Source organism: Ambystoma mexicanum, chromosome 5q (assembly GCF_040938575.1).
Source record: "Ambystoma mexicanum isolate Mex_15411 chromosome 5q, UKY_AmexF1_1, whole genome shotgun sequence".
NCBI classification, from domain to species: Eukaryota; Metazoa; Chordata; class Amphibia; order Caudata; family Ambystomatidae; genus Ambystoma; species Ambystoma mexicanum.
The window spans coordinates 94,796,101-94,823,366 of record NC_090933.1 but is presented as its reverse complement, the minus strand read 5'-3'; the positions used below and the strand labels follow the sequence as shown (position 1 = coordinate 94,823,366).

At 48.4% G+C, this 27,266-nt stretch overlaps 1 protein-coding gene across 7 annotated transcripts in view; it reads right to left on the bottom strand.

The window, feature by feature from the left end:
• BRD9 (bromodomain containing 9) overlaps positions 1 to 27,266 on the bottom strand; it is a 1,136,180-nt gene that overhangs the window by 830,353 nt on the left and 278,561 nt on the right. For all 7 annotated transcript variants that reach the window (XM_069620588.1, XM_069620585.1, XM_069620589.1 and 4 more), the window contains exon 6: positions 7,474 to 7,584. In XM_069620588.1, the coding sequence (XP_069476689.1) occupies positions 7,474 to 7,584 (111 nt within the window). The remainder of the gene's footprint in view (positions 1 to 7,473; positions 7,585 to 27,266) is intronic.

Sequence of the window (27,266 nt, the reverse complement as noted above, 5' to 3'; positions counted from 1 at the left end):
TGTGGCTGCTCCTTTAATGGCCTCTGTTCGAGAACTGCGGCATCTGACGAAAAGCTAGCCTTTCTGCGGTCATCCAGCGACAATTTCCTCATCAATGGCAATGTTAGAGGCTGAGGCACCCATGATAGTCTTGAGGGGCTCCTAATCCTCCTGGAACCCCCGGAACGGACTAGATTTTTGCTCTCCCCCCCTAACCGGAGCGCCGCTTCCAAGATGGCCGACGGGAGAAGCAACCCCCGTCTGACAGGGAGAGCGGCAAGAGATGTGACTGAGACGCTGTTCAATGGAGGGATGAAAGATGAGGAGAGAGCCGAATAACCAGCCCCTGTGAAGCCGGAAAAGGACCGGCAGACCAACGAGATAGCGAGCTGCCTCCCTCCCCCTCTCCCAGCGCAAGCAAGAGTTGTGGCGAGACCCCGAGGAGCAACAGTCCCCCCACCACCGTGGGATCTGCCGTGAAAAAGAGTGCAGCCCTGAGACCCAGAGAGGCAGCCCCCCTGCGGCCCCCTGACTGGAGCCCACGCGACTCTGGGAGAAAGCGACGAACAATGGCCGAGGTCCCGGCGGCCTCCTCTGAAGCAGCGCTCAGCCCGCGCCTGCGGCTGAACCAGCAAAGCCCAGGAGCCCCCAACACAGACGAGGTGAGAGCCTGGCCCCTACAACCTCCACGCTCGCACCCCGCGAGTCCGGCTGCGTGCAGTGTAGCCTAGGCGGGTGTGGAGGCTGGTGGAGGGTGAGGCGCTGAGGCACGGGGCACCGCCAAGGGGAGAAGCCACGCGACTCCCGGAAAAGTCTTCGGGGGCCCGAGTTCCGGCAGGCGCCTTTGGAGCAGGGTCGAGCCTGCGTCTGCAGCTGGGCGAGTGGAGCCGGGAAGCTCCCGCTGCATAAAAGGTGAGAGCCCAGCCCCTGCAATCCCCACGACAGGACCCCGAGAGGCCATTTATGTGCAGTGAAGGCCCCACTGGCCCCTCTCCTCCGATTGCCTCATTGACAACAGCGGCCTGGAAGCCCTTCCCGTGGAGGTCCCAGCTGAACAACTCATCCTGGCCAGCCCGCCACTACACCTCAGCACCGGCCTGAGCTAATCCAGACCTCCAATCTCCCGGGCTCATGGCGTGGTGCTCACACTAAGCCTCTCAGCCCAACAATCTTCTGGGGTGCCCTGGCCCACCTTCCTCCCCTCCAGGCTGCCTACGCTCGGAGGTCAAACCTCGCTGATGAACACTGAGCATTCCTCCTCCGCTGAGGTCAGGCAAGCAGCGTTGAGGATCTCGTCCGGACAGACACCTGATAACCTATGTTAAAGCGCTTCTCTCCACTACATTCCAGACCCCTAGTAAGCTGAGAGTTTACAGGTCAGCCCATTGAAGCCCCACTTGCCCAACTCCCAGTATAAGGCTGCGTAACAGTCACGATGACGAAGCCTGTTAAAGCAACCAAGCACTCCGATATCTCCACCATGCTGTTAGCAGCAGACAAAGCTAAGAAACCGGACCCTCCCAGACTCACCCCACAGAAGTCCCCGGAAGAGCAGGGAAAGCTGGCAACGAAGGGAGATATTCAGGCCTTTATGCTAGATATCAAAGAAGAATTCAGATCCTGCATGGCCGAGCTCACAGCGAAACTAGAACAAACAGACCAACGAGTCACAGAGGCAGAGCAGAGGCTGGGAGAGGTCGAGGACTTGGACCCAGAGTCATGACGCAACCCTAATAGAGGTGCAACAAGCGATTCAGGCTCTCCAGAATAGGAGCGAAGTACTAGAATTCAAGCAAGAGGACCTGGAAAATAGGGCCCGAAGAAACAATCTTTGCATTCGAGGTGTCCCCTCAACAATAAAAGATAAAGACCTCCCAGAATATATAGGCAACTTCTTTCAAGCCCTACTCCCACAGATGGACCAGACCCAACTTATCCTTGATCGCACTCAGACTGCGCGCAAGACGGGGGGGTGGATTCAGATACCCCGCCGGATGTGATAACTAGAGTCCATTTTTATACTACTAAGGAAGCGATTGCAGCAATAAGCCGCACCAAGGACAAACCTAAGCACCCCGCTCCAGATATACCAAGATCTCTCCCTGATGACCCTACAAAAAAGAAGAGCCCTCAAACCCCTAACCCAATTTCTGCAGAGCCAAAAGATCCGGTACCGGTGGCTTTTCCCCACTGCTCTCCAATTCACCTACCAAGGAACCCAACGCTCGATAAGCCACCTGGAAGACGCAGAATCTATTCTTCACCCGGCGTCTACAGGGAATTCGCCCTCTCACAGCCCGCCCTCCACGCCCGATGACCCAAACGGGCCTCCCCGGAAGCAGCCTCAACCAGCCTGGTAAAAGACGCAGAGACGCCGGAAAATAAGATAAATCCATGAGGACCTGTGCTCAAAGATCAACTACCCGTAGATGCACGAAAGACAATAATGATGCTGCGGGCCCCGAGCGGCCCATACCCTGCTCCGAGGTGTATGCCAACATCCTACCCTTGGAGACAAATACAGTCATGTTCGATCGTCCCAGCCCTGTTGGCTAAGGGGACAAAGAAGGCCCGGTTGGCCATGGGAACTGCCGAACAGGAAAAATTGGCCTCCCTCAAGATTGCAAGTTTACCCTCCCATTGGAGAGGTCATAAAACTCGACCACTGGAGAACCGCATTGACACCAAGTCCATATATGATGCCTGAAACCCACCGCCCTCCACCCGTGACTCCGCCCCAGACACTAATGGAGGATCATGAGGCCCCACAACCACACCTGAAAGTGAAGTTCCTCACGATCAACGTCAGAGGCTTAAACGCGCCGCAGAAGAGGAAACCCACGCTACGGCGGTCGCAGAACGAAGAGGCCTCAGTTGTATTCCTCCAGGAAACCCATCTGATCCCAGTGGATTTCACTAGGCTCAACGACAGACAATTCCCGTTACAGTTTCTGGCATCGAATGGCACCAAGAAAGGTGGGGCGGCGATACTCTTTGCCAAGGCGCTTAGACCACAAATCCTAGACACCTTGCTCTGCCCAGAAGGCCGCTTCGTAGCGATCAAATGCTGGATCTACGGCCAGCTTTACTTGCTCATTTCGATCTACGCCCCAAATGATAAACAGGAAGAGTTCTACTCAGCCTTAGAAGAAGCCCTCCCGCAATTCGTAGAGGGCCAGACGATAATAGGAGGAGACTTCAATGGAGCCCCAGACCCAATCAAAGATAAGTCTCACTCCCCGGTTCGTAAAGACTATAGCGTTGCAGCGGCCCTACTCAAATTATTCCGAACCCTAGATGTGGTTGATACTTGGAGTCTTACATCCAGAGGTCCGCGACTACTCATTCTATTCCTACGTACACAGAACCTACTCTCGCATCGACCTGCTGTTGGCTTCCCCCCAAGCCTTCACTGACGATGTAACCATGGGTCCCAGAATCCTATCGGATCATGCCCCGGTCATTCTAACGCTAAGAGCCCATGACCCGGATCCGCTCCCAAAACGCAAGTGGTCCCTATACGACCCGATCCTGGGTGACATTTCACTGAGGGACGTGATAGCGAAAGCTATCAAAGAATACAAAAACAAAGACACCTCTGCAGGCAACACATGGGACGCAATGAAAGCAGTAGTGAGAGGGGTCTTAATCTCACAAGGAGCAGCTTATCACAAGAAGAAGCGACATGCCCGCCAGATCTTACAGGATGAAGTAGAGAAAGCAGAAGCAATATGTAAAGCAAAGAACTGGATGCCCAGAACCCATCGAACCCTGCAGATAGCCCGGAAGAAGCTGGAAGCACATTATGCGGAAGACACAGCCCAGATCCTAGCCAGAACTAAACAAAGCTACTACGCCAAAGGAAACAAGGCCAACAAATTCCTGGTGGAAAAGCTGGCGAAGATCAGAAAGAGGAACGCCATCCTAGTCCTCCGTGATCCTCAGGGCAGAGTCCAATTCGCGGAGGGAGACAAACAGCGTATTGCAGTAGCTCATCTCACGGACACGATGACAGCATCCCTGAGAACGCCCAAAGAGCAACACTCCTACCTTCGAGACGCAGCTCTCCCCCAGATCGCTCCCACGATAAGAGATGGGCTGGAGACCCCGATCACAAGCGAAGAGGTCGACAAAGCTATCAGGAGTCTCAAACCAAAGGCGCGGGTCCGAACTGATTCTCGACCCGCTTCTACAAAATCTTCCGCCCCCAGCTGGTGAGCCCCCTGACATCGCTTTTTAACTCCTTCGCTGTCTCAGGGACAATTACTCCATCAATGCAAGAATCGATGACAGTCCTCGCTTTGAAGCCGGGAAAAGACCCCAGAGATGTCACGGCATGTAGACCTATCTCCCTACTAAACCTGGATGCTAACATATATTCAAAAGTCTTGGCTAACCGATTAGCGAAGGTGCTCCCAGACATCATCGACCCAGACCAGACGGGATTCATATTGAATAGATCCGCTGCAGACAACTACGCAGGGTCCTGAATCTGGTTGAAGTCACTCAGCGAGACTCGCGAAAATTGGCAGTGCTGGCTTTGTACGCGGCCAAGGCCTTCGACAAAGTAGACTGGTCGTTCCTCCGACTCACCCTAGAGTCCTTTCACTTCGGACCCTCATTCCAGAAACTTGTCTTGGCGAAATACCAGTCCCCGAAAACCTTGCTTCGAGTCAACGGCTTTCTATCTAACCCGATCCCCTTATCATGTGGGACCAGGCAGGGATGTCCCTTATCCCCCCCTGCTCTTCGCTCTGGTCATGGAGCCCCTGGCCCAACGGATCCGCCTAAACTCGAGAATCAAAGGCCTCCAAGTAGGCCCTTCCCAGCAAAAAATAGCGCTATATGCGGATGATGTGATGCTAACCATGAGGGACACCGCCCAATCGTTGAAGTCCTCCCTGGCAGAAATTCATCGCTTTGGTAGGGTGTCAGGATTCATGATAAACTTCGTGAAATCATCAGCCCTAGGGGTGAGACTGGAGCCGGAAGATAAAGTTTCCTTCAGAACCCTCTGCTCGATCCAACTTAGCGAAAAGTCGATTCCCTAGCTAGGAGTCCAGATCACAGCCCGACCGGAAGATACCTATCAGGCGAACTTTCGGACGTTATTCAGGACCCTGGAGGAAGACCTCGATGGCTGGCTCTCACAGGAGATCTCGCTGCTGGGCCGCATAGCGACGTGTAAGATGAACCTCCTCCCATGGCTCCTTTATGCTTGCTCAGCCCTTCCGGTTGTGATCCCCCCCGGCCCCCGCTCCTACGCCTCCAGTACTACACTTTATCTGGAAAGGTAAAAAATCAAGGATCCCACTGAGAACGATGCTGAGCAGTCCGAACCTAGGAGGCCTGGGGGTCCCAGATCTCCAGAAATACCAGAGAGCGGCCCAGCTAGCTCGCACTCAAGCTTGGACTATTAGCTCGAACCGGCCAAGATGGGTAGAGATTGAACAATCCCGCTTACCCCTCCACCTCCGCTTCCTCCTACATCTTCCTCCCGCCTTACGGAGAACGTGGCCAGCCATCCTATCCTCCACCAAGCACACTCTGAAAGCATGGTAATGGACACGTTAACATAGAGGCATCCCGAGAGACCTGGGCCTATCCGCCCCAGTATTTCATAACCCGGCGTTCTCATCAGGGGCCCGCCCCGCAAACTTCAAAATCAAAAACTGGATCGCCGGGGGCCTCAGCTCCCTAGGTCAGCTCTTTGAGAGGAATCAACCACTCACCTTTGAACAATGCAAGAGCACCTTTAGCTTGACGGAAACAGACAGATTCACATATGCACAATTACGACATTGGTGCTCCCATCCAGCAACATGCTTGGCAGCGACACGAGATCTGGACCCCACAGAGCGGACAATCGCAGATCTCCCAAAACGAGGACGAATCTCGATGATGTACAAGCTGTTGCAGACAAACTTTCTTGTCGCTAGAGCAACCTACATGAACCAATCGGAAACAGAACTAGGACACTTGATAGAAGATCAGGCCTGGATAGACATTTGGTTTCGCACTCGGTCCTCCTCCTTCTGCATCACTAATCGAGAGTGTGCTCATAAACTACTCCTAAAATGGTACTGCTCCGATTGCATCATTTCAACCAGACCTTAGACCCTCGATGTTGGCGCCAATGTGGCCTCCAGGCATCGTTCATTCATATGTGGTGGTCATGCCCAGTGAATGCAAATTTCTGGTCCCAATGCATCGCTGCCATAGCAGACATAACTAAGATAACGCTGCCTCTGGAGCCAGAACCAATTCTATTAGGAGCCCCGATCCCAGGCATATACCCTAAATCGGGCAGAGGGGCTATCCTCCCAACTCATTCGCTCCTAGCCGCTAAAATCACGGTGGCACGTACCTGGAAATCACCGGAAGGCCCCCTTATGATCCTATGGTGGCTGAAACTCTGGGACATTTTTATAGTGGAAAAGATTACAGCGGCAAACAGAGGTCTCCTTCACCGCTTCACAAACATTTGGTCACCAGTGATAGACTACGACCAGAGCTATCCGGCTCTAACATTCAAGCCACGTTCTGTAGCGAACGCTCTATTGGCCGAGAGCACAGTTATGGTACAACGAGCGGAAGAGCGAGAGCTGGACGATAACTGAGGGTTAAAGGGAAGAGGACTGGCTCGGGAGGAGGTGACTAGTGGGCTTGATAGATTGCTATGATTTAATATGCTGTAATGTATGTTTCTCCTGTGTGTCGACCAAAAATAAACATGTTTAAAAAAATAAAGATGATATTGTGGTTTTGCTGGTGGGCTTTCACATGGCAGCTGCAGAGTTTCAGTCTGCCAGATTGGGCTTAAATCAGGGTGAGTTGTACAATCTTATGTCGTGAGAGAGGGAATAATAACAGCATTGAGGACAAGCAAGCCGTTCAGGTGCAAGCAGGTGTGTTCTCCTAGTGAAAAAACTGTTTTCTTGAAGAGGCTGGGGGTTTGGGTGGCATAGAAGCAAGGGTATGGTGATGAAGGCAAAGAGTAAGTGAGATGACAGGAAAGAGGGCAAGAATCAAGAGGAGTGATGTTGGTTCTTCAGAAGGGAAGTAGGTGTAGGCAGTATTCTTTGTTGTATGTGGAAATAGGGATGAATAAGTAGAGGTCATGTATGCTTGTCATTACCCAAGAGATTTCATGATTGGATGTTAAGTCTACCAACATGTTGATTTCTACTTTGGTGAACAGCTTGTTTCAGGGACTCAGTGCTGAAGGAGTCCACATATAAAGAAATCAAAACTTTGAGGGAGGCCGGTAAGTTGTAGCATAACACCCTTAAGCACCAATAGCATCTTTGGTCTTCCTGAATTCCCAAAAGGAATCATTGTAAGCTCTGCCCACTGGAGCAGTTAATTAAGGTGGTTTTACGTGTATTTAAAAGCCCATAGAATAGATAAGGTTATTTTTCATTTCAATAGAGTACTACTTTAAATTCAATGTTTTAAAAGGGGGCAGTCCACAAAAAACTAAACAAATCTTACTTTGCTCATCATCTTAAATCCTGTGTGCAGTAACCGCTTAGCCAATTTATAGTATACAGTCTCAGGCCTGTTGTAAGTCATTGCGTTATCGCACATCAGCTTAAAATCTGCCTGCAAAAAATAAGAAAACAAAACAACACTATAACCAGGAGTCATATAGCCACAGTCAAACAAAGAACGATCAGCAAAGCACTGAAAAACAACAGAGCTGAAACATGCAGGTATGATCAAACTTTTTTAAGTATGCAATGACTAACCAATGTTAAGGTATAATGAAACCTATAATGCACTGCTTTCACTTCAATATTGACATTAATGAAGACATCAGTGAAGGCTTCTTGTGCCCATGGCTAGCAAGTATGTTCGCCTTTCTTGACCTCAGCTGAGGGCACAGATCACCTCAGATCAGCAACCTGGCCTGCAGTAACGCTTGAAATCCCAGCTGTCCCAATCCATCCAAGCCATTCCTAGTCCTGAGGAATAGGAGCTCCCAGGGCCTGTTGTTCACCATAGTGATGAACACCTGGGTGGGACATGTGCATGGGATCCTATATTAAGTCTACTAACTGGGCACTAAAAGAAGATCCAGCAAGAGACATTTTCCAATTGTTTTCTTAAATCCTTTTATTACACATTGTTTTCCAGAGAAATTAGCAATCATATTTGCACATTCACATAATCACAAAAGAAAAAAATGAATATCATACAACTCGAAATCCAAATTCCAAACCAGGTGACAATCCCAAAAACACAAACGGATGTTTCTGATTCCACCAAGTCATGGTACTGGGACGGCAATCAAAATGGTGAAATGTTTCCAGTAAGATCTACATGCTGCTTTTTCGAGCCTGAGCCCAAGCCCTACCCCATGATTCTGGCGTTTATGAAATGTACTTGCGGTGAAAAGGATAATTTAGCCTATTTTGCCGTCCAGGCCAGACTGTAGCTATGTCACTTAGCATAGACAGCATAAAATACTTGTTGGAAGGATATTCCTAGAGCTTAGAATTGGGGTGCAGGCAGATCAAGCCACACAGCGCACAAATGAAAGCTTCTGGTTAAAGAGAAAAGGAGCAATCAAAGGTGCAGACCAGCCTTGGACGTTCAGGGGGTGCAGGTGGCAGCCACCCGCCAAGAATGATGAGACAGGGACCCTGGACGGCAACCTTGAACCCAAGAAGGAAGAACCCAATGCTGGGAATCAGTGTAGCTAACCCAGCAGGCGGGTTTGAAGCATTGGCGAACAAGTAATGCAGCCAGAGGCTCAGCGGTACAAAGCATGTAAGAAGAAAGATGTAGCAGAGGTAGGTTGCAGAGTAGCCACTGTCAAACCTATTCAGAAGAGTAATGGTTACAGACACAAGGTAAGCTGGTTCAGGTGTTAGCAAGCGCTATTTAGGGGAAACTAGAGTCCTGGATGGAGGTAAATCGCGCAGCGGTTCAACAGAACCGATGGCACATCAGATATATTTTCAAAGGCTATATTCTTGTTAGTAAGGGGAATAGGATAAACGCTGATCAGTAGTAGGGATTTCTCCAAAAGTACTCATTTCTTTGAACAGTCTAAGAAAAAGTTTAGGGAAGGGATAAACCATAGCAACTTAGGGTTTTATTGTCCATTGGGAATCCTGGTCTCCAACTGAACTTAATCTACTTCCCTTTTCTTGTTGCAGGATTATAGTTCTGTGGAAGCTTCTTGACACCTCACAGGCAGTCTCAGGGATACTGCACCAAACACACTTTTTAGCAACCCACCGAACACAGTTTTGGGGTTTGGGGATATTACATTCAGCACACTTCTTGCCAGCTCTCAGGGCTACAGTGCCCAGATCCCCATCAGGCCTATAGTGCTTCACAATCCATTTAGAAATGGCTGCTTTGGAGACAAGATCCTCTTCTCTTCCTGCAGCCAAGGAAACAAAGAATTAATCCGTTTTCCTTATTGGTTTAGTTTTTTTAAATTATAATTTACACTTTTCTTTTATAATGTGCTTAATACCAGGGACCAGTTTCTAAGCGCAAACCAGGGATTCAAACCTGTGTTGCTATGCGCTGTCTTACTTCCAAGACAAACGCGTTGCCCCCGAGCTATCCTCTCGGACTTAGTACATAACTGCTTCTCCTAACATCTAGTGCATGGGAGTTCTTTCGCCAGAGCTTTGTGGACTCTGGAAAAACATTGGCAGCTCAATAGATTGGTTGACGTGGAACATAAAAATGAACTTGGGTGCAAATCGTGGATGTGCTCTTAAGACCACTTTGTTTTTGTGTATTATGACCAAAAAAAGTCTGACACCGACAATGCTTGTAGATTGATGGATACAAGAAAAGAGGCCTTGTAGCAAGATCCTTGAGGCTTGCTTTATGCATGGGTTGAAAGGGAGGGCCCATGAGCTTACTAGTGACGATGTATAAATCCCACCCTTGGGGTGGATTTGCGATTGGGGGATAAATCCTTTTTACCCCTTCCATGAAGGCTTTGACGACTGGAATTTGTCACCATGACACCTTGCTCTGTGAAATAGTCTAAGCAGAAAGAGCTGCTAAATAGACATTTAGAGAATTGAACACTAGACCGGAGTCTAACAAGTTTAATAGTTAATGCCCTATGTTGGCAAGTGAACAGAAACCTGGAGGCGAAGTTGTGGCATTTTGCATTTTCTTGTGTGGCAAATAGATCCATGTCTGGTTGACCCCATCTTGCAAAAATGCTGTTCAAAATGTCTATGTAGTTCCCATTTGTGCTCTGTGCAGAGGGGGGGGGGTTGTATTTCTGCTTAGTTTGTCTGCTAGGCAGTTGTGTTCCCCTGGAATGTGTTGTGACACAAGGTAAATCTGCCTCTGAAGTTAATTTCCAAATCTTCTGTGCTCGTTTGGATAGACTTACTGATTGCGTACGGTTAGGAAAATGTTCTCTTTTTAGCAACTTTCGCACAATTTCTATGGACCCCCAAACTTGTTGCTTTTCTTTCTGAACTCTGTCCTGACTTTTTCCAGTTGAATGAAGCCTTCAGCTTTACTCCCCTGCACATTTTGTTCATTGTTATGGGAAAACGGACTAGTCCTTAAGGCTGTCAATACTGGGAAACTAGGTTTTGCTTTTCTTGATACATGTTATCTATTTTTTGAGTAACTCTACCTTTGAACAATGCAGTGGAATGGGTTTTTTGTATAACTCTAGACTACACTCAGGGATTTGTTGGATACTTTTGATGTGCCTAAAAGACAAGCCAGTGGCGGCCGTTCCATTTTTTGCAATACTTTTCTTTATCATTACTGCGTTTGGCTACGAACTGTGGCTAGTGTCCCAACATGGACGTGCCACCGGTTTTTGGTTGTTCTTTTGGCCATCTTGTTCTATTGCCTTCTTCCTGCCCTCTCAAGTCAGGAAAATCCTTTAATGGTCATGGATTGCCTGGGAAAGCCCTGGTTTTGGCGGGCTAGTACAGGGCCATGTGTGTGTTCCCAGGAAGTGGGCTAGGACTGTCTGGTCCCAAATCACCTGTTAGGCAAGATTGTATGCAGTACCCCTTTGGGTGTACTACAACAACCCTGACCTCCTGGCAATAGGAACCCAACCTTTGGTATAAGTCTGTACTACACATGTTGGTAGTGTGGCTGAGAAGCCAGGCTTATCTCAAGAGGGGTCAATGTGAGCGGTAGGGGAGTTGCACAGAGATTCAGTGACAAGTATTCAAATTAACTCTTACAAGCAAGGTTTCTTGAGTAAACAATTATTAATTTATTTACCAGTCAGTCATAGTAAGCCTTCCTCAGAAGGGAGAAATGTTAAGCAACACACAAACACAATGCAGAAATAATACACACTCTTAGTTTTCTGAATCTGCAGATACCCATTTGGGATGGCTCACAGACACTACATACACCCTCAGGTGACATCAATTGCTAGGGTGCTGTGGACATTAATTTAATACATCACTGTTTGCATTCAGACTTTCTTAGGAGAGTGTCAAAGAAAAGGGGGATCAGAAAAAACAAGTATTCACACAAGGATTCTCAAGCAGGTAAGTACTTTCAATAACCACCCAATACAAAGTCAGTTAACCCTTTCATTTAAGGAAGGCAAAACACTTAAACAGAGGAGAGAAGAGTCATTCAGGGAGCCAGGCCAGCCAACGTTTAAGTTAGCAAAAGTCAAGGTGAACTGAAGCACTTCTTTCAGTTAAGTCAAAAGTCTTTCACAATGTTTTAAAAGTCTTGGTAGAATAGAAGAAATCAAAGTAGGGCCACAAGCTGATTAGACTTGTGAGGTAAAGAAGCTGATAGCAACTGTACACATGCAACCAAGCAAGTCTCCAAAGAGGACACGGGGCTACACAACAAGAGCTAAGTTTTCTTATATAGTACCTTTAAGTTGAAGAAAAAGTGTAGCAGATGACTGCTGTTCCTGTGCAGCTCTGCAGAACTTGCTGTTCCTGGACATCAGTTGTGGGGACAAGAGGGAGAACCTCTGGGGGCTCCTGCACTGCAATGGGATGCTCACCACTTGCAACCGGCAATCTTCAAACAAGTGGCACGTCGTGTTTCAGCTCCTCACAGCTACTGCAAATAGCAACACTGCAGTTCCTGGCTGTCGAGATGGGCTTTCCTTGCATCTGGGGTCCCGCACTCTGTTGAGGGGGCTCAGGGTCGGTCAGTCCTGCTTCCTGGGAGTCCAGAGTATCTTCCTGGCGCTCTTGGCCAGCTTAAAAACAACGCAAGCAAACTGGTGTTCCTCTCCCTGGCTATCCGGTTCCAGCAGTGACTGCAGTGGAAACTTGACCAGCTTCGAGAGGATGTCCAGGTGGCTTACTTTGGAGTATATTGGTCCCACCAACTCAAAGGGAGAAGTCGTCCTTGGAGGGGCGTCTCTGTCGAAAGGAATTTGGAGTTTCAGCAGAGCAGCAGTGCTTCACTGGGCAAACCAATGGTCTAGGAGTTGAAGCAGGTGTCCTCTTCAAGTTCTTGTTCGAATTGCTTCGTCCAGTGGTCGACTGTCTTCCAAGCCAAAGAGCCTCGCCTTTTATGCAGTTTGCTCCCATTCATTCCAGCCTAGCTGTCACTAACCCAGCAGGGTGGCTGTCCGTGCCCGATAGCCAGCCGGCCAATCACCTAAGACTGCATTCCTGTCTCCTAGGAGACTAAGCACAGGGAGTTTCGGGCGGCTCCCTTGCTTCCTGCCCCCGCCAGACACCCTGGAGCCAGAGGCGGGCTTCACTTGTGAATCCCGCCAAATTCAAAATTAACAAAGGGACCAAACCTGGTTTGGCGCGCAGAGTAAAATTCAAGAAGGACCTTTCCACAAAGAAATGGCGAAAAAAGAAGACCGGGCCATTTTGACAAAAATGGCACCCATGGGTGCTTTACCGTGGCTGTGAACGCAGCCCGCTGTAAAATCCCATAATGGTAGTAAAAAGTAAACCCCTGCCACCGGCCATTCAGTGAGGAAAGGGTAACATACAAATGTTAGATGAGAAACTTGACAAAGGGGATACTAAGTAACCCCTCCAGCACCCTATTGTAAGATAGTGTTGGCTGGGTCTAGAAAGTTACAAATGTAAGTAAAGTCAATTTCACTTTACTGCTCTGGGAAACAGTAGTTTTTCCCAGAGAAGGTATTTAAACCTTTGGGAAATCTGAAAGACTTCCCTGTGTCACTGCACTGAAGGTGCTGTGTGACACAATTAAAAAGATGATGCCTATGGAGTTTGTCAGACTCCACAACCAAAAGAAACAGTGTTCAAAATCAAATTAAATACATGAGAGAGTGGGAAAAGGGTCTCACTCTCTCCAGGTTTAAAAAATCAAGTTCTCAAAATCCAGCAAAGTTGCTGGGGGTCTCTAGGTAGAGGGAATTAGCAAATTTCGGAGAATTCTCCCTAACATCACCCACTGGTTTTTGTATGCCTAGAGTGTATGCATTCGTTTCACCATCAGTGGTCCGGATTGGACCACTGCTGAGGTGTGTGTGAGGGGCAAGAACTTTGATTGGGTGACCTCAGTTTCTGTCTCACCTACGTTTCTGGATAAGAGGAGGAGTCCTCCAGCCATGCCTCATTGATCCTTTGAGAAATTCTGCAAGCAGTCAAGTATCCTGCCCAGCTGTGAAGACCGTGGACTCATCCTAACAAGGCCTGGCAACCGACTTTTGCTGCAGTCCTGGTGGAGCCCTGTCGAGCTGGTGATCTTCAAAAGTCCTTCAGTGGGGCTTGGACCCTTCAAGGGTACGTCCGCACAGTTTTCTGCAAGGAAGTGCCCACGGAAGTGCCCCTGGACCACCCTGTGGCTGACCAGCTCGAACTTTGGGCTACCGTGCTGCAGACATCGTCGTTCCGCGTTTCAGCCGTTAACTCCGGAGGGCCGCCAGCTTGTCCTACAAGAGTTGTCTCTGCGAATTGTCAGCGTCCCAGAATCCAAGGGACCCGAGATACAAGGCTGACTCTGACCACAACAACGGAGTCCACTCCTGTCGCTGTGCAACAGTGACAATTGCCAGAAACTTCTTTCCTGCATCCAGTTGTGTGCTGAGAGGAGACCTGCACCTGAGTGAGCTGCATTCTTCAACTGGAACCCGCTGCACCAGCATCTGTGGATGACTGGGGATTCACTTGAACCTGCAACTCCTGGGCACCGAGGTACAGAATAAACTGCAGGAAACAGTACCTCTGACAATCCTCAGAAGTCCTGCCATGTCCCAAGAGAAACTGGAGTATGGGGGACGAGTTACAGTTGTACTTACCTGAACCCCCATTTCCCCCTTTTAAAAGTTTTCCTAACTTTTAAAACTTTTACAATAGTCTGGCTTTTCCATTGCTTGTTCGTGCAAGCACTCTGACAGTTTTATTCACTAGAATAGAAATGTACCTGACTTCAGGAAATGTTTCCAGTCATCTAGATAAGAGTACACTGGGATCGATTGCCTGCGCGGGTGAGCCGCCCCTACTTTTGTGAACACCCAACGGATAGCACTTTGAACTGGTAGTGTGTGGACCCTACTGGAAGGGTGCAGTAGTGAGAGGTCAATACACAGGTATTATGCAGATATATCAGTTTTATGCTTAATCCCCTCTCCTAGTGAGACCCAAGAACCTTTTGCAGGCCTTCTGGACCTTTTTCTTGTTCTCCTGAAGGAGGGGACCCTCCCCCCCCTCATTCGTTCTTTTCTGCTCTTACTATGGGAAATCTGTTCTTCTATATGTTTTACCTTATTTATGGAGTCTTGCTTCCCTCCATATCTCTTAAAGGCATCTGTGTAACACTTTTGCAGCACACAGCATTCTAGGTGCAGTGTTGCTGAGGGCCCTTTGGGTTCTCCTTTTATTCTTTCATTCTCATTAAATACTACTGTTCTTAGGAAGAGAGGGATACTTTTTATCCTTCCTAAAACTTTGAGAGATCAGCACACCCCACCTTATCTGGAGTTCTGAGGGATTCCTAGTATCCACCTTCTCTCTGCTACGGTAACTTTTTGGTTACAGTGACAACCCTATTGTTATGGCTTGTGGCAGTGTATGTGTTGTGTTCTACCTACTTTAGTGCCATTTTCCACTATGCACAAGAGGGTCAACTATGTTCTAACACAGTGACTCTGTTCTTTTTTCGCCATTTCTTGTGGGGTTGTCCTTTCTTAGCCCTTCTTCTACCATCCTAAATTGCTGAGGTCTTTGTATGAGTTTTGTCTTCGGTGGGAACCCTTTGTGTAGCCTGCCGAGGGTCCAGTGTGTCTGCCGATGTGCCTGAATGGAACCAGTTCCCAATGGGGGGGCTGCCTGTTCTGACGGGACAGCCACCCACTGTTTTCTGTAAACTGCAGGGAGAGTTTGAAGAGGCATGAATGGAAAATCTTAACAAAAGGTGAGGTGCGTGAGGCAGGAGGCAAGTTGACCACTGGGACAGAAGATCCGAAGCAGAAGATGACCAGAGAAACTGGCAGACCCTTCCAGGAACCACAAAGAGACCACTGCTGTCCTGACCCCGTTTTCTAATTGACATAGGAGCTCCGAAAAAGGAAGACTCCTTCCCTTTGGCTGGTGGGACCAACTAGTATCAAGACGCCCTGCAGAACGAGCCATCCCCAGCAAGAGGTGACCTTCCAGGGCTACAAACCGCCAATACCATAGGAGTTCCGACCTAATTGCAGCGCATCGTCTTCCAGTGCACAAATCCTCCCAGAACTTTGATGCGCTCCAGTTGGACCTCCAGAGGCAAGATCCCCCTCCTCAAAGACCCCTCACCAGAGTGCAGGACTGCAGAATCGAGGCGGATCGACCAGGCGGTAACCATTCACTGTTGGGGCATGTAAAAAGGCACCAAAACTGCAGACCTATGACTGAGACTGAAAATTCCTTGCTAAGGGTCCTTTCTTAGACTGCTGCTGCTACATCCCTTCCAGAGTCCCTCCTTTCGTCACCACGACCAAGGAACAGGAGACCGGGTTCATCGATGGTGCAAAGGAGAATCCAGTTGCATCTTCTGCAATCCTCCTAAGATGCTGTTAGGGAGATGTATCATTTTAATGCTACATTCCCTCTTCTAGTGAGACCCCCACAACTTTCTTCTGGACTTTTTGGACCTTTTTCTGAAATCCTGAATGAGTGGAGTCTTTTCCCCCCTCATTCATTCTTATAGGCTCTGTCTTTTTGAATTCTCTTCTTTGTATATTACCGCCCTATGGAGTGTATTATCCTCCATACCTCTTAAAGGCATCTGTATTTAACCTCCCCATAGCAGGACTTGCATCATGCCTATCGGAACCAGGAACGGACGTCTTGGAGCAAGCTTGCTCCGTTGTCAGGTCAATGGCGTCCGTGTCGGAACCATGGTCGTCGCAATGGGCCTCATCGCTTTCGGCGGCTTTGGCAGCTAGGGAGCTACCCTCGGCCTACGACATTGCATAGGCCGCCCACTGTTTTACACAACACTCCCTTACAGTCTTAGGACGAAGGAGCTTACAGTGCCGACAGGACACTTCAGCATGGTTGAGGGGAAGACACTTGTTGCACCGATGGTGCTTTTCTTTCCAGGGAACTTTTCCCGTACAGGAAAGGCAAAATTTAAATGGAGTCTTGTCCATAGCGCAAGGTAACAGAAGCGACGACAATATCAAAGGGGCAAAGAGAGCGGAGAAGGAAAGACATTCTTAAAAGAAGGGAACCCCCATACCCCACTCTCCCTACTGTGTAGGCCGGCCAGACGGCCCGGCCATGTGGTCGATAGCGTTGACCGGAACGCCAGCCGTCGAAGTCTGTAGTTCGGTCTTCGGCAGCGGTTCCGTAATCGTCGAAGAGGGGACGATGTTGTATAAATGACCAAAGATAGGGATTTTTACAAATGGCAATTTTTGATAGAGCTCCGCATAAGGCGACCAGCTAGCTGGGTGGAAAAAAAACAATCTGAGGGACCTCGACGTGTGAGGATTTCTGGGTACACTACACGTCACATTAGGGATAGTGTTACAGACACGCCTATGCCAACATCCCCTTTCGATCCTCGAAAGACAAGATGCAATATTCTGCGGTTACCACTAGATGTCAGACTATATGCACAGCATGTGATTCTAAGCAGATTAACAAGCATCAGAAATAGCAATTTCGATACTAAAACCATCTTCACTAGGGACAGTCTGCCCGCCATAGTGATGGGAAGTGACCGTAATCTGGTTAACATTGTCAAAATGTTTTTCCATAGCCCCATAATTGTCTGCTAATAGCGTCCTTTGGCCCTGGATATCTGAACCCCCCAGGTATCTGATTCCTTCTGGTGGCCAACGGAGTGGAAACTCACATGTCGGTTGTCTGGTGTTCTTTGTGAGTGGGAACATTTCGGATTTACAGTTATTGATCGTGAACCCAGAGAAGCCCCCTATCCGGATAACCTCCCTTAGGATCGGGTCAAGGTTTACGCGAGGGTCCCTAATGTACAGCAGCATCATCTGCATACGATATCATCTCTGGGTGGTCCTTAAAGCGGACACCTTGTTGAGCATGACGAGATCTAATCCTGCCAGCCATAGGCTCTATCAACTGTGTAAAGAGGATTGGGGAGAGAGAACATTGCCACAAGACCATATCAAAGGCCTTCTGAGCGTCTAATGTTACTGCCACTGCCTCTGCATCGGCATCGGGATCTATTCTGGCCATTACATGGAAGAGCCTTCTAGTATTCAAAGATGTTGATCTGCCGGGGACAAAGCCGCCTTGATCGTCATGTATCATGTAGGTAGGAGCCTATTCACAAATACTTTAGCAAAGATTTTTGTATCTATATTCATAAGGGATAATGGTCTGTAGCACCCACATTCATTGCTCAGTTTCCGAGGTTTCAGAAGAACAAGTTGTTAGGCAGAAACATGTGCAGTTCCCTTAGGGAACACTGCAAAAGATTTAGGACTACAGGTGTTAGCAGTAAACCCACTTGGTAGCAGTCTGTACCACCCAGATTTACCTGGTAGCTGTGGCTGAGCAGTCAGACTTCCCTCAAGAAGAGTTAGGCAGTATGCAAAGTATACACAATAGGCACTCAGACACAATAATACAAGCAAACACTGACCAGAGCTTTGGTATCAAAGTATATAATTATTTATTTAAAAACACACTGTTTGAAACACTCCAGCACTCTTATTGTAAAACACTCTAAACACAGTTACTATTATAATATATACACCCCTTATTCCTTATCAGATGAGTCTTAGTAAAACACCACTTATTTTCATACAGAGGTGAGCGCTTAACTAGATGGCACTCCAATAAGTTTGTGAAAAAGGGAGGGAAAAAGACAGAATATGGAAAGGTACACCACTCTAAGATTTAGGAACACTGTTCGCATGGCAGAAGAGCAAAAGTCACTGGTGAGCCAAAGTCCAAAGGCTGGGCCCACTCCTAGAGAGAGCAGAGCACAAATGTGCCCAAGATCACACAGTTACACTAGGCTTAGAAAGTCTTGCAGAGAGTTCAGAAAGAGTTTAGAGAGGCTCAGAAAAGTTTAGCCAGGGTGTCCCAGGCTAACCTAGGTTCGAAAGCCGGGGGCTAAATCTACCCCGTACAGTCGGTGGCAAGGGAAGCCAGGCGGGACACGGTACCTTAAGTGAGAAGGATCCTCCAGCGGTGGCAGTTGTTCCTGGCAGTGGGTGCAAGTCGCGTCGTCGTCCAGGGGAAGAGAAGATCTCGACTTGGAGGAAAGATGAAGGTCGTTGCACTGCCAGGGTAGAAACCAGCCGCAGAGTTTTCCGGTTAAAGGTAGTACCCTTTAATTCACGGTCGTGGTAAAACGTGGTATCCCGGTTGCCGGGGTGCTTGGCACAGGCAAGGCGGCCACGAGATACGTCGGGAAGACGAAAAGACGGTGAAACTGGTTATCCCCACCAGTCAAAGGAAGAAGACTCTTCGGCAGGAGATCTCATCTGTCGTTGGGAAAAGTGGTGAGACGGTCCAGCAGGGCTCCACCGGTGGTGTCGTCGTGGCAGGTCGGCTCAGCTTCTCCCTCGTCGGATTCTTAGGTCCTGTGGCGACTTCTGAAGTTCCAGTCCCCAAAGCCCTGCTTTTATGCAGAAAACCCCCATTCACTCAGCCTAGCTGTCACTCAAACATGCTAAGTGGTGAGCCGGCCGGCTCACCACTTGGGCCAATCAGGACGGAGTGCGACTTGAGTTGCCTAGGCAACTCAGTCCAGGGTGCCTAAATCCCCCTCCACCCCTCCTAAGTACCCCAGGCAGAGTGGCACCACTTTGGAGGGCTTCTGTGGAGAAGCCTGCCAAAAAGTGGAAGAAAGGGCTCGACTTGGGTTGGAGTCACAGAAGAGAACACAAACGCCATTTTAGAACCGAGTTTTGGCAAAAAATACCAACCGGAGAATTAATATTAATTAAATAAACCGGCGGTATGTTCGAGGCTATCGTAATTAAATTAATAAAGATAGTAGCCTCGAACAATGGGAAAATCCCATAGAGAAATATTCGCGGTTGAATATAAAAAGTAGTATCCACTGCCACCAGCCAAAACTCGATCAGGGGGGACGGAGGCGTGCCCCCTCGACTAACAGACCCCGGGGCAATTGAATTGCCCCAGCCAGTACGTCCACAATATGATGGTTTGTACTGGTTCTGTTCAGAATTTAAGACTAGTAAAGTCAATGGTGACTTTATATGCCCTGGGAGACAGTAGTCAGTCCCAGGGTATGGAGTCTATACTGGGGGTCACTAGGCCACCCCTGTGTTACTGCACTGAGGGTGCTGTGTAACACATATCACAAAAAAACATGAAGCCCTATGGGGTAAAAGACCCCATAGCCCATTAAACACATCTAGATTCAAAGAAACACACTCAAATCATGCCCAAGAGTGAGGGTAAAAGAGTCTCACTCTTGGCAGGAGAAAAAAATAAACCCCAAAAATCCAGAAAGTTGCTGGGGGACTCACTAGGTTAGGAAATTCAGCCTAAACAGAGAATTCTTCCTAACACAAGTTACTTACCAACTGGTAATGTTCTTTCGAATGGATGTTCCTCCAACGTATTCCTCATCTTTGATATCTCATCCAGCTTCAGCTGGTTTCGGAAAAACTATTTCGGCAGAGGGCACCGTGCGTCGCTGGTGTCGAGTCGAGGTCCCTCGAAGGCCTCCGTTGAGGGTGACGTCATTGGGTGTATACTCAGTTCTATTTTTCCCTCCTGTTCGTGTTGTGCTGTCAGCCTAGGCAAGCAGTAGTTAGCCCTCCGAGAACGGAAGCTGCAATATCATAGGAAATTCTACAGCAGGGTAGGCTGGGAGGGCGATGAGTAATATGTTGGAGGAACATTCAGTTGAAAGAACGTTACCAGTTGGTAAGTAACTTGTCCTTCAAATGGATTGTGTCCTAAAACGTATTCCTCATCTTTGATAGACTCCCAAAGCTGTATGCAGAATTTGGTGGAGGGAGTAAAATTTGAAATTGTCTGCATTTAATAAGGCCAAATACAGTACTGCCTTGCCAAAGGCAACATCCTGAGAGTGGGAAGCATCTAAACAGTAATGCTTTGTGAATGTATGCAGCGAAGACTAAGTTGCCGCATCACAGATAGATTTAATAGGCACGCCCCTTTTAAGGGCTGCAGAAGAGGCTATGTCTCTGGTAGAATGAGCTCTCGAGCCTTCTGGCGGGTTCTTGCCTGCCAAGTTGTAACATTCTGAGATGCCAAGAATAATCCACCTTGATAATGTCTGTTTTGAAACAGCTTGACCCAATTTCCTTCCGGTGTACCCAATAAAGAGTTGGTCATCCACTCGCGAGTTTGGAGAATCTAGAAATATAAAAGCTTAAAGCTCTTCTAGGATCCAACCTATGGAGCCTTTCTTCCTCTTTACCGGGATGCGACGAGGGTAGAACGCCGGCAGAACAATTTTCTGATTTAGATGGAAATCATATACAACCTTACATAGGAAGGAGGGTTTTACCCTTAACACAACCCTGTCCTTCTGGAATACAGTACAGGGTGGCCTAGAAGAAAGTGCCTTCAACTCGCTCACTCTACGTGCAGGTGTCAATGCAATCAACAATATGGTTTCAAAGGTCAACAACCTCAATGGACATGTGTGCAAGGGTTCAAATGGGGCACACATTAAAAACATTAGAACCAGATTAAGATCCCAAACGGTACCTGACAAGAAGAAGGTGGGAATACGTTTGTGAGCAAAACTTGTTCCAACGCAACAGTACAGAGATTTTGTTGTTGGCCTTCTTGCCGAAAACAACACCTCTTTGACATCATCCGGGAAGTCCCAATCCTTGCATCTCAGACTTTCAGAAACCAAGCATGAAGGATGAGCGAGTTGACCTCTGGATGGAGAACCTGTCCCTCCCTTTGTGAGAGAAGATCCTCTCTCTGTGGAAGACGAATCAGAGGACAGATGGACATATCTAGAAGGTCCGGGTACCACGTTCTCCTGGCCCAATCTGGGGAATTTAGGATCATGCAGCTTCCGAACCGTCTCAACCTCCTGATTACTTGAGGAATGACGGGGATCGGTGGAAACACGTAAAGTAGTGGGAACTCCCAATCCACCACAAATACGTCTCCTAAAGCTCCTTTCAGAGGAAATTCCCTTGAGCAATACTTTTTGCACTTCCGGTTGACTCTGGTCGCAAAGAGGTCTACCTGAGGAGTTCCCCAAAGGGCGAAGATCTATTGAAGGACTTCCGGAGCTAGTTCCCACTCGTGGGAGACTGTGCTCTGCCTGCTCAAAGCGTGCACCATCGTGGTTTCCTCCCCGGCTAGGTGAACTGCCAATAAGGAGATTCCTTCTTGAATTGCCCAGTACCAGAGCTGCATTGCCTCTCTGCACAGTGGTAGTGATCCTACTCCTCCTCTCTTGTTGAGGTAATGCATGGACCCTGTGTTGTCCGTCATTATCAGGACATTCTTTCCCCTGACCGAGGGCAGGAAGGCCTTCAGCGCTAGTCTGATTGCCCTCAGCTCCAAAAGATTGATGTGCAGTTTGGACTCCGATGGAGACCAACGACCACTGAGTGACAGATCGTTGGCATGGGCTCCCCACCCCATGAGTGAGACATCCGTCACTACTGTAATCTCTGGCCATGGCTGCCAAAAATGTTCTGCTTTCAGAATATTGTCCTCGCAAGGCGACCACAGAAGATACTGTGCGACCCTGCTTGGAACCTGAAGTAGGCACGTCATCTTTCCTGAGAACTGTGACCATTGAGTTCTTAGAGCCCATTGAAGGCATCTCATTCTCGGGCAGGCTTCTGGCACCAGAAAAATGCAGGATGCCATGAGGCCGAGCAACCTCAAGAAATTGAAGGCCGGAAGATTCTGGGCAGTTTGGAATTTGGTAACCATCTGAAGAATGTCTTGAGCCCTCGCCTTGGGTGGCGAGCTCTTTCACAAGGATGTATCTAATACAGCGCCGATGTACTGGAGCTGCTGGGAAGGTATCATCTGTGGCTTCTTGAGCAAGCCCAGTCTGTGAAGGGAGTGGCAGGTGACTTTGAGATGACCCAGGGCTTGTCTGGGAGAACGCGCCCTGATCAGCCAATTGTCCAGGTAGGGGTAGACATGAATCTACCCTTTCCTGAGATGCGCTGCCACCACCACCATCAGTTTGGTGAAGACCGCCGGGCAGAGGTCAACCCGAATGGCTGGACTGGTAACTGATAATGCGAGCCGCCAACAGCGAACCTTCAGTATTTTCTGTGCTTGAAATGGATTGGCACATGAAAATAAGCATCCTGAAGGTCCAATGATACCAACTGATCCTGTAACTGAAGGGCCTGCAGGATCTGAGAAAGTGACCATCTTGAATTTGTTCAAGTATCTCAAGTCCAAGATCGGTCTCAGTCCCCTGGTCTTTCTTGGGGATATAAAAATATGGGGAATACCAACCCTTGTTCCTCTCCACTACAAGTACTGGTTCTATAGCACCTTTCTCTAGCAGGGTTAATATTTCCTGCACAAGGAGCAGATTTGGAATCTTCAAAAAGTGTTTCCCCGGTGGATTGTTGCGAGGCTGCGCTATAAATGGAAGGCAGTAACCTTGGGCTATTGTTTCTAGAGCTCAAGCATCTGAAGTAATGGCTCGCCATTCTTGCAGATGCTGAGATAATCTGCCCCCCACTGGTGATTCGGGACGCAAGCTCTCAAAGAGGTTTTGGGGCAGTTGCTGCAGTTGCTGATGGCAAGGATGCTGGAGCTGGAGCTGGCTTTGCACTCTTACCTCGTCCACCCACAAGGGTTTCTTTGGCTTCTTTGGCCTCTTTGACTGGCCCTTCCTCTCGCCATTTCCAAATGAGGAGTATTAACGATAAGATTGCCCGCTCCATGGTTGTCCTGAAGAACGAAAAGGCTGAGGTTGCCCCTGAAGATTTGGCAGCAACCTCTCAAGGCTCTTGTCAGCCTTGCTGCCAAAAAGGTGAGAACCGTCAAATGGCGTGTTTAGAAGATGGGCCTGCACATCTGGTGCAAAACCAGACTTCCGCAACCACGCAAATCTGCACATAACGGTGCTTGAAGCCATAGACCTGCTGACGCTGTCTGCAGTGTCTAATCCAGACTGAAGGGATTCACGCATGGATTCTTTGCCATCCTTAACGATAGCTAGGAAACCTCCCTTTCCTTCCCTTCTGGAATGTGCTCTGCCGCAACTGATATGCACTCCCACAGAGTGTACAGAAATTTGGCTAAGGCACATGTGGAGTTGGCCGATTTAAGGGCCATACTGCCAGCTGAAAATATCTTGCACGCTCTTCCATCCACATGCTTGTCATCCCTATCCGGTGGGATGGTAGGGTACGCCGCTTTATTAGATGTAGCTGTGGTTGTCTGGACCACCAGACTGTCAGGAGTGGAGTGTTTGGACAGATAGCCGGGGTCGCTACTGGAAGGGTGGTATTTTCCCGTGAGGGATTTATCCACCGCAGGGATAGAATCCGGGGATTCCCAATTTTTGGCCACCCTATTTTATAAGGCCACATGAAAAGGTAAGATTGGGTCTGCAGGTGGACCTTGGTCCAGAATATCAAAGTACTCCTGGATGAATTTAGCTGGTGGTTTAGCTCAACCTAGGTATTCAACTACCTTTGACATCAGGTGCCGATACGAGGAATCAGCGTGTTCCCCCGGCTACGGTCTACCGAACTCAGTTTCAGGTGATGTGTCAACACACCTAGCATTGTGCAGTGTGTCAACAAGATCTCTCATTTTACTCTCCTCTGAGATTAAACAATCTGGCAGATTAGGAGTTCCAAACTCAAGGCCAAAGGGAACCTTCCCTTCCTCAGACCTCTCTTCTTCCTCAAAAATCGAAGAGAGGGATTTAAAGTACTCCTTTCTAGGCAAAGGAGAATAAACTTTATCAGGAACCACCAAAGGTGTAGGTTTTGGGGTAGGCTATGATTTAGCATCTTTGCCAGTTTTAACATGCTCAGAAGGCTGAGTTGAAGCCACAGTAATTTTTGGCACCAATGATTTTGGTGTCAATGGAAATGGCGCAGACAGCGTCGAGGAATCAATAGTCGGCTTCGAAGATTTCTTCTTTGAGGTATGTAGAGTCTTCGATGGCGTTGATGACCTCGAGCGCCCGTCACTACTTTCTTTCATCAGAGACCTTGAAGTTTCTCGATGAGTCTTTCTTCGATCACCCGGGCTCAAGGACGCGCAAGTGTTGGAACGGGAATGCTGTCACCCGGCTTCCGAAGAAGGCTTGCCCTTCTTGAAAATGTCTAGCATTTTCATACGAAATGCCTCCCACTCTACGGATGAAGAATGTTTTGTGGGGCACTTACCTTTTCTGGGGGTGGTTGGGGGAGAGTCGATGTCCAAATGACTCAGCAGACCACGGAGTGCAACTACAGATTCAGCTATATGCCAAACAGGGGAGGGAGTGGACAGGTGTCAATTGATGTCCGTGTTCGAATTTTGGAGGGGGGTGGTGTTTGGGGGTAAGGAGTGTTGCTGGTTAACTTTTGTTCTTGGTTAGGGATCATTCGGTCTTTGGGCGATCTGTTTTGGCAGTGAGCTTAGAATATTGACTTAAAGGTACAGACCACAGAAGATATATAAATATCGGGTTTCCTGTGGGTTGAGCATTGCAACTCGGGTCATGGATGAAGGTATCCCTGTGTATAGGGCTTAGCATACAAAGCTAGCTTGTATCAATTAAGGGGTTCTCCTGGTAAGTCTCGCAGAGACGTTTCTATCTACAAGGCGATGCTGTAGTTACAGGTGGCTCACGTGAATTATTGGTTTTCCCTATTAGGAGGGTAGGAAACGGCTCTGCATATGTTATTTATGTTCTGTCAGGTTTGTCATTGAGTTCATGAAGTGTATACTTGGATGTATTGAAGAACAGGTATCAGCAAATTATTTTCTTCCTTACTGTAGAGGTGACGTCACCAGTCAGGTTGGTGTATATGACCTAAGGTGCAAGAGAGGTGCAGAGCTTTTTGGGTGGCTGTGAACGATAATCGAGTTTTAAAACAGTAGTCGAGCACATGAGCAGAGTTATCAGTTGAGCCTTTGGGGCGGAAAGCTGCAGAAAGGCAGTGCACAGAGCACACCTGTGGTATTGGTCATGAGCCGCAGAGGCTGAGATTAATGTGGTGATTTTATGGTCATAAGGAGGCATTTGTTACCCGATATTGAGGTGAAAGAAATTACGTTTATCTTGAAAGGTGGATGTGTCGAAATGCCGATTTGAGGTTAAGTAGTGATGTATATTGTATTCAGGCAAAATCATGAGGAACACACCTCTACAGCATATGTGCAAGTCCCTCCCGCAATAGAAGGACAAAATCTGTAAACATAGCACAGAATGGCCTTGCGGCACAGAGGGCAAATTGGCAGAGCCCTGGCCAAAAGAGGCGAGCTTCTACAGATGTGTGCAGCAACTATTACACACAAACATACACAAGGCTCAAGGAGAAAAAAAGTTAAGCAAACGGATGGCCATATTAGAGTTGTGGAAAATGTTTCAGGATGAGGCAGCGACAATGGATGCTGAGGCAGAGAGCGAATGAGCAGCAGCGGGAACCCAGGGGTTATACCCCATGAGGGAATTAAAAGCAGCAGCAGTAGGTTACACCAATCCCACCTCTGCGCCTCCTGCATATAGTTAGAGGGAGGGACAAAGTAAGGCTGAACAGGGGACCAAGGGAGCGCAAAACGCAGGTAGCAAGTGCAAAGAGCTCAGCGAGATCCAAACAAGGTTAAAGAAGAATGACCTGGGGAAAGGGGGAATGTTAGGGAGAATTCTCCGAAATGTGCTAATTCCCTCCACCTTAGAGACCCCCAGCAACATTGCTGGATTTTGAGGACTTGATTTTTTAACCTGGAGCGAGTGTGACCCTATCTTCCCACTCTCTCATGTATTTTAATTTGATTTCTGAACTTTGTGTTTCTTTTGGGTATGGAGCCTGACAAACTCCATAGGCATCATCTTTTACATGGTGTCACACAGCACCTACAGTGCAGTGGCCCAGGGAAGTCTTCCAGATTTCCCAAAGGTTCAAATACCTTCTCTGGGATAAACTACTGTTTCCCAGAGCAGTAAAGTGAAATTGACTTTACTTACATTTGCAACTTTCTAGACACAGCACACACTATTGTACAATAGGTTGCTGGAGGGGTTACTTAGTATCCCCTTTGTCTGCTTCTCATGTAACATTTTTAGGTTACCCTTTCCCCGCTGAATGGCTGGTGGCAGTGGTTTACTATCAACTATCGTGGTGTGCATTTACCGCGGGCTGCGTTCGCAGCTGCAGTAAAGCACCCATGGGTGCCATTTTTGTCAAAATGGCCCTGGTCGTCTTTTTTCACAATTTCTTTGTGGAAAGGTTCTTCTTGAGATTTACTCTGCGCGCCAACAGGGTTTGGTCCCTTTGTTCGCTTTGCCTTTGGCGGGATTTACGAGTGAAGCCTGCCTCTGGCTCCAGGGTGTCTGGCAGGGGCAGGAAGTGAGGGAGGTGCTCGAAACTCCATGTGCTTAGTCTCCTAGGAGACCCAAATGCACTCTGTAGTGACTGGCCGGCTGATTGTCTGGCAAGGACAGCCACCCTGCTGGGTGACTGACTGCCAGGCTGGAATGAATGGGAGAGAACTGAATAAAAGGCAAGGCTTTTGGCTTGGGAGGTAGAGTAGACCACTGGACAAAGGAACCGAAGATGAACTTGAAGAGGATGCCTGCTGCAACTCCTGGACCGTTGGTTTGCCCGGTGAAGCCCTGCTGCTGTGCTGAAACTCCAAATTCGTATCGACAGAGAAGCCCCTGCAAGGACGACTTCTTCCCGAGTTGGTGGGATCAATCAACTC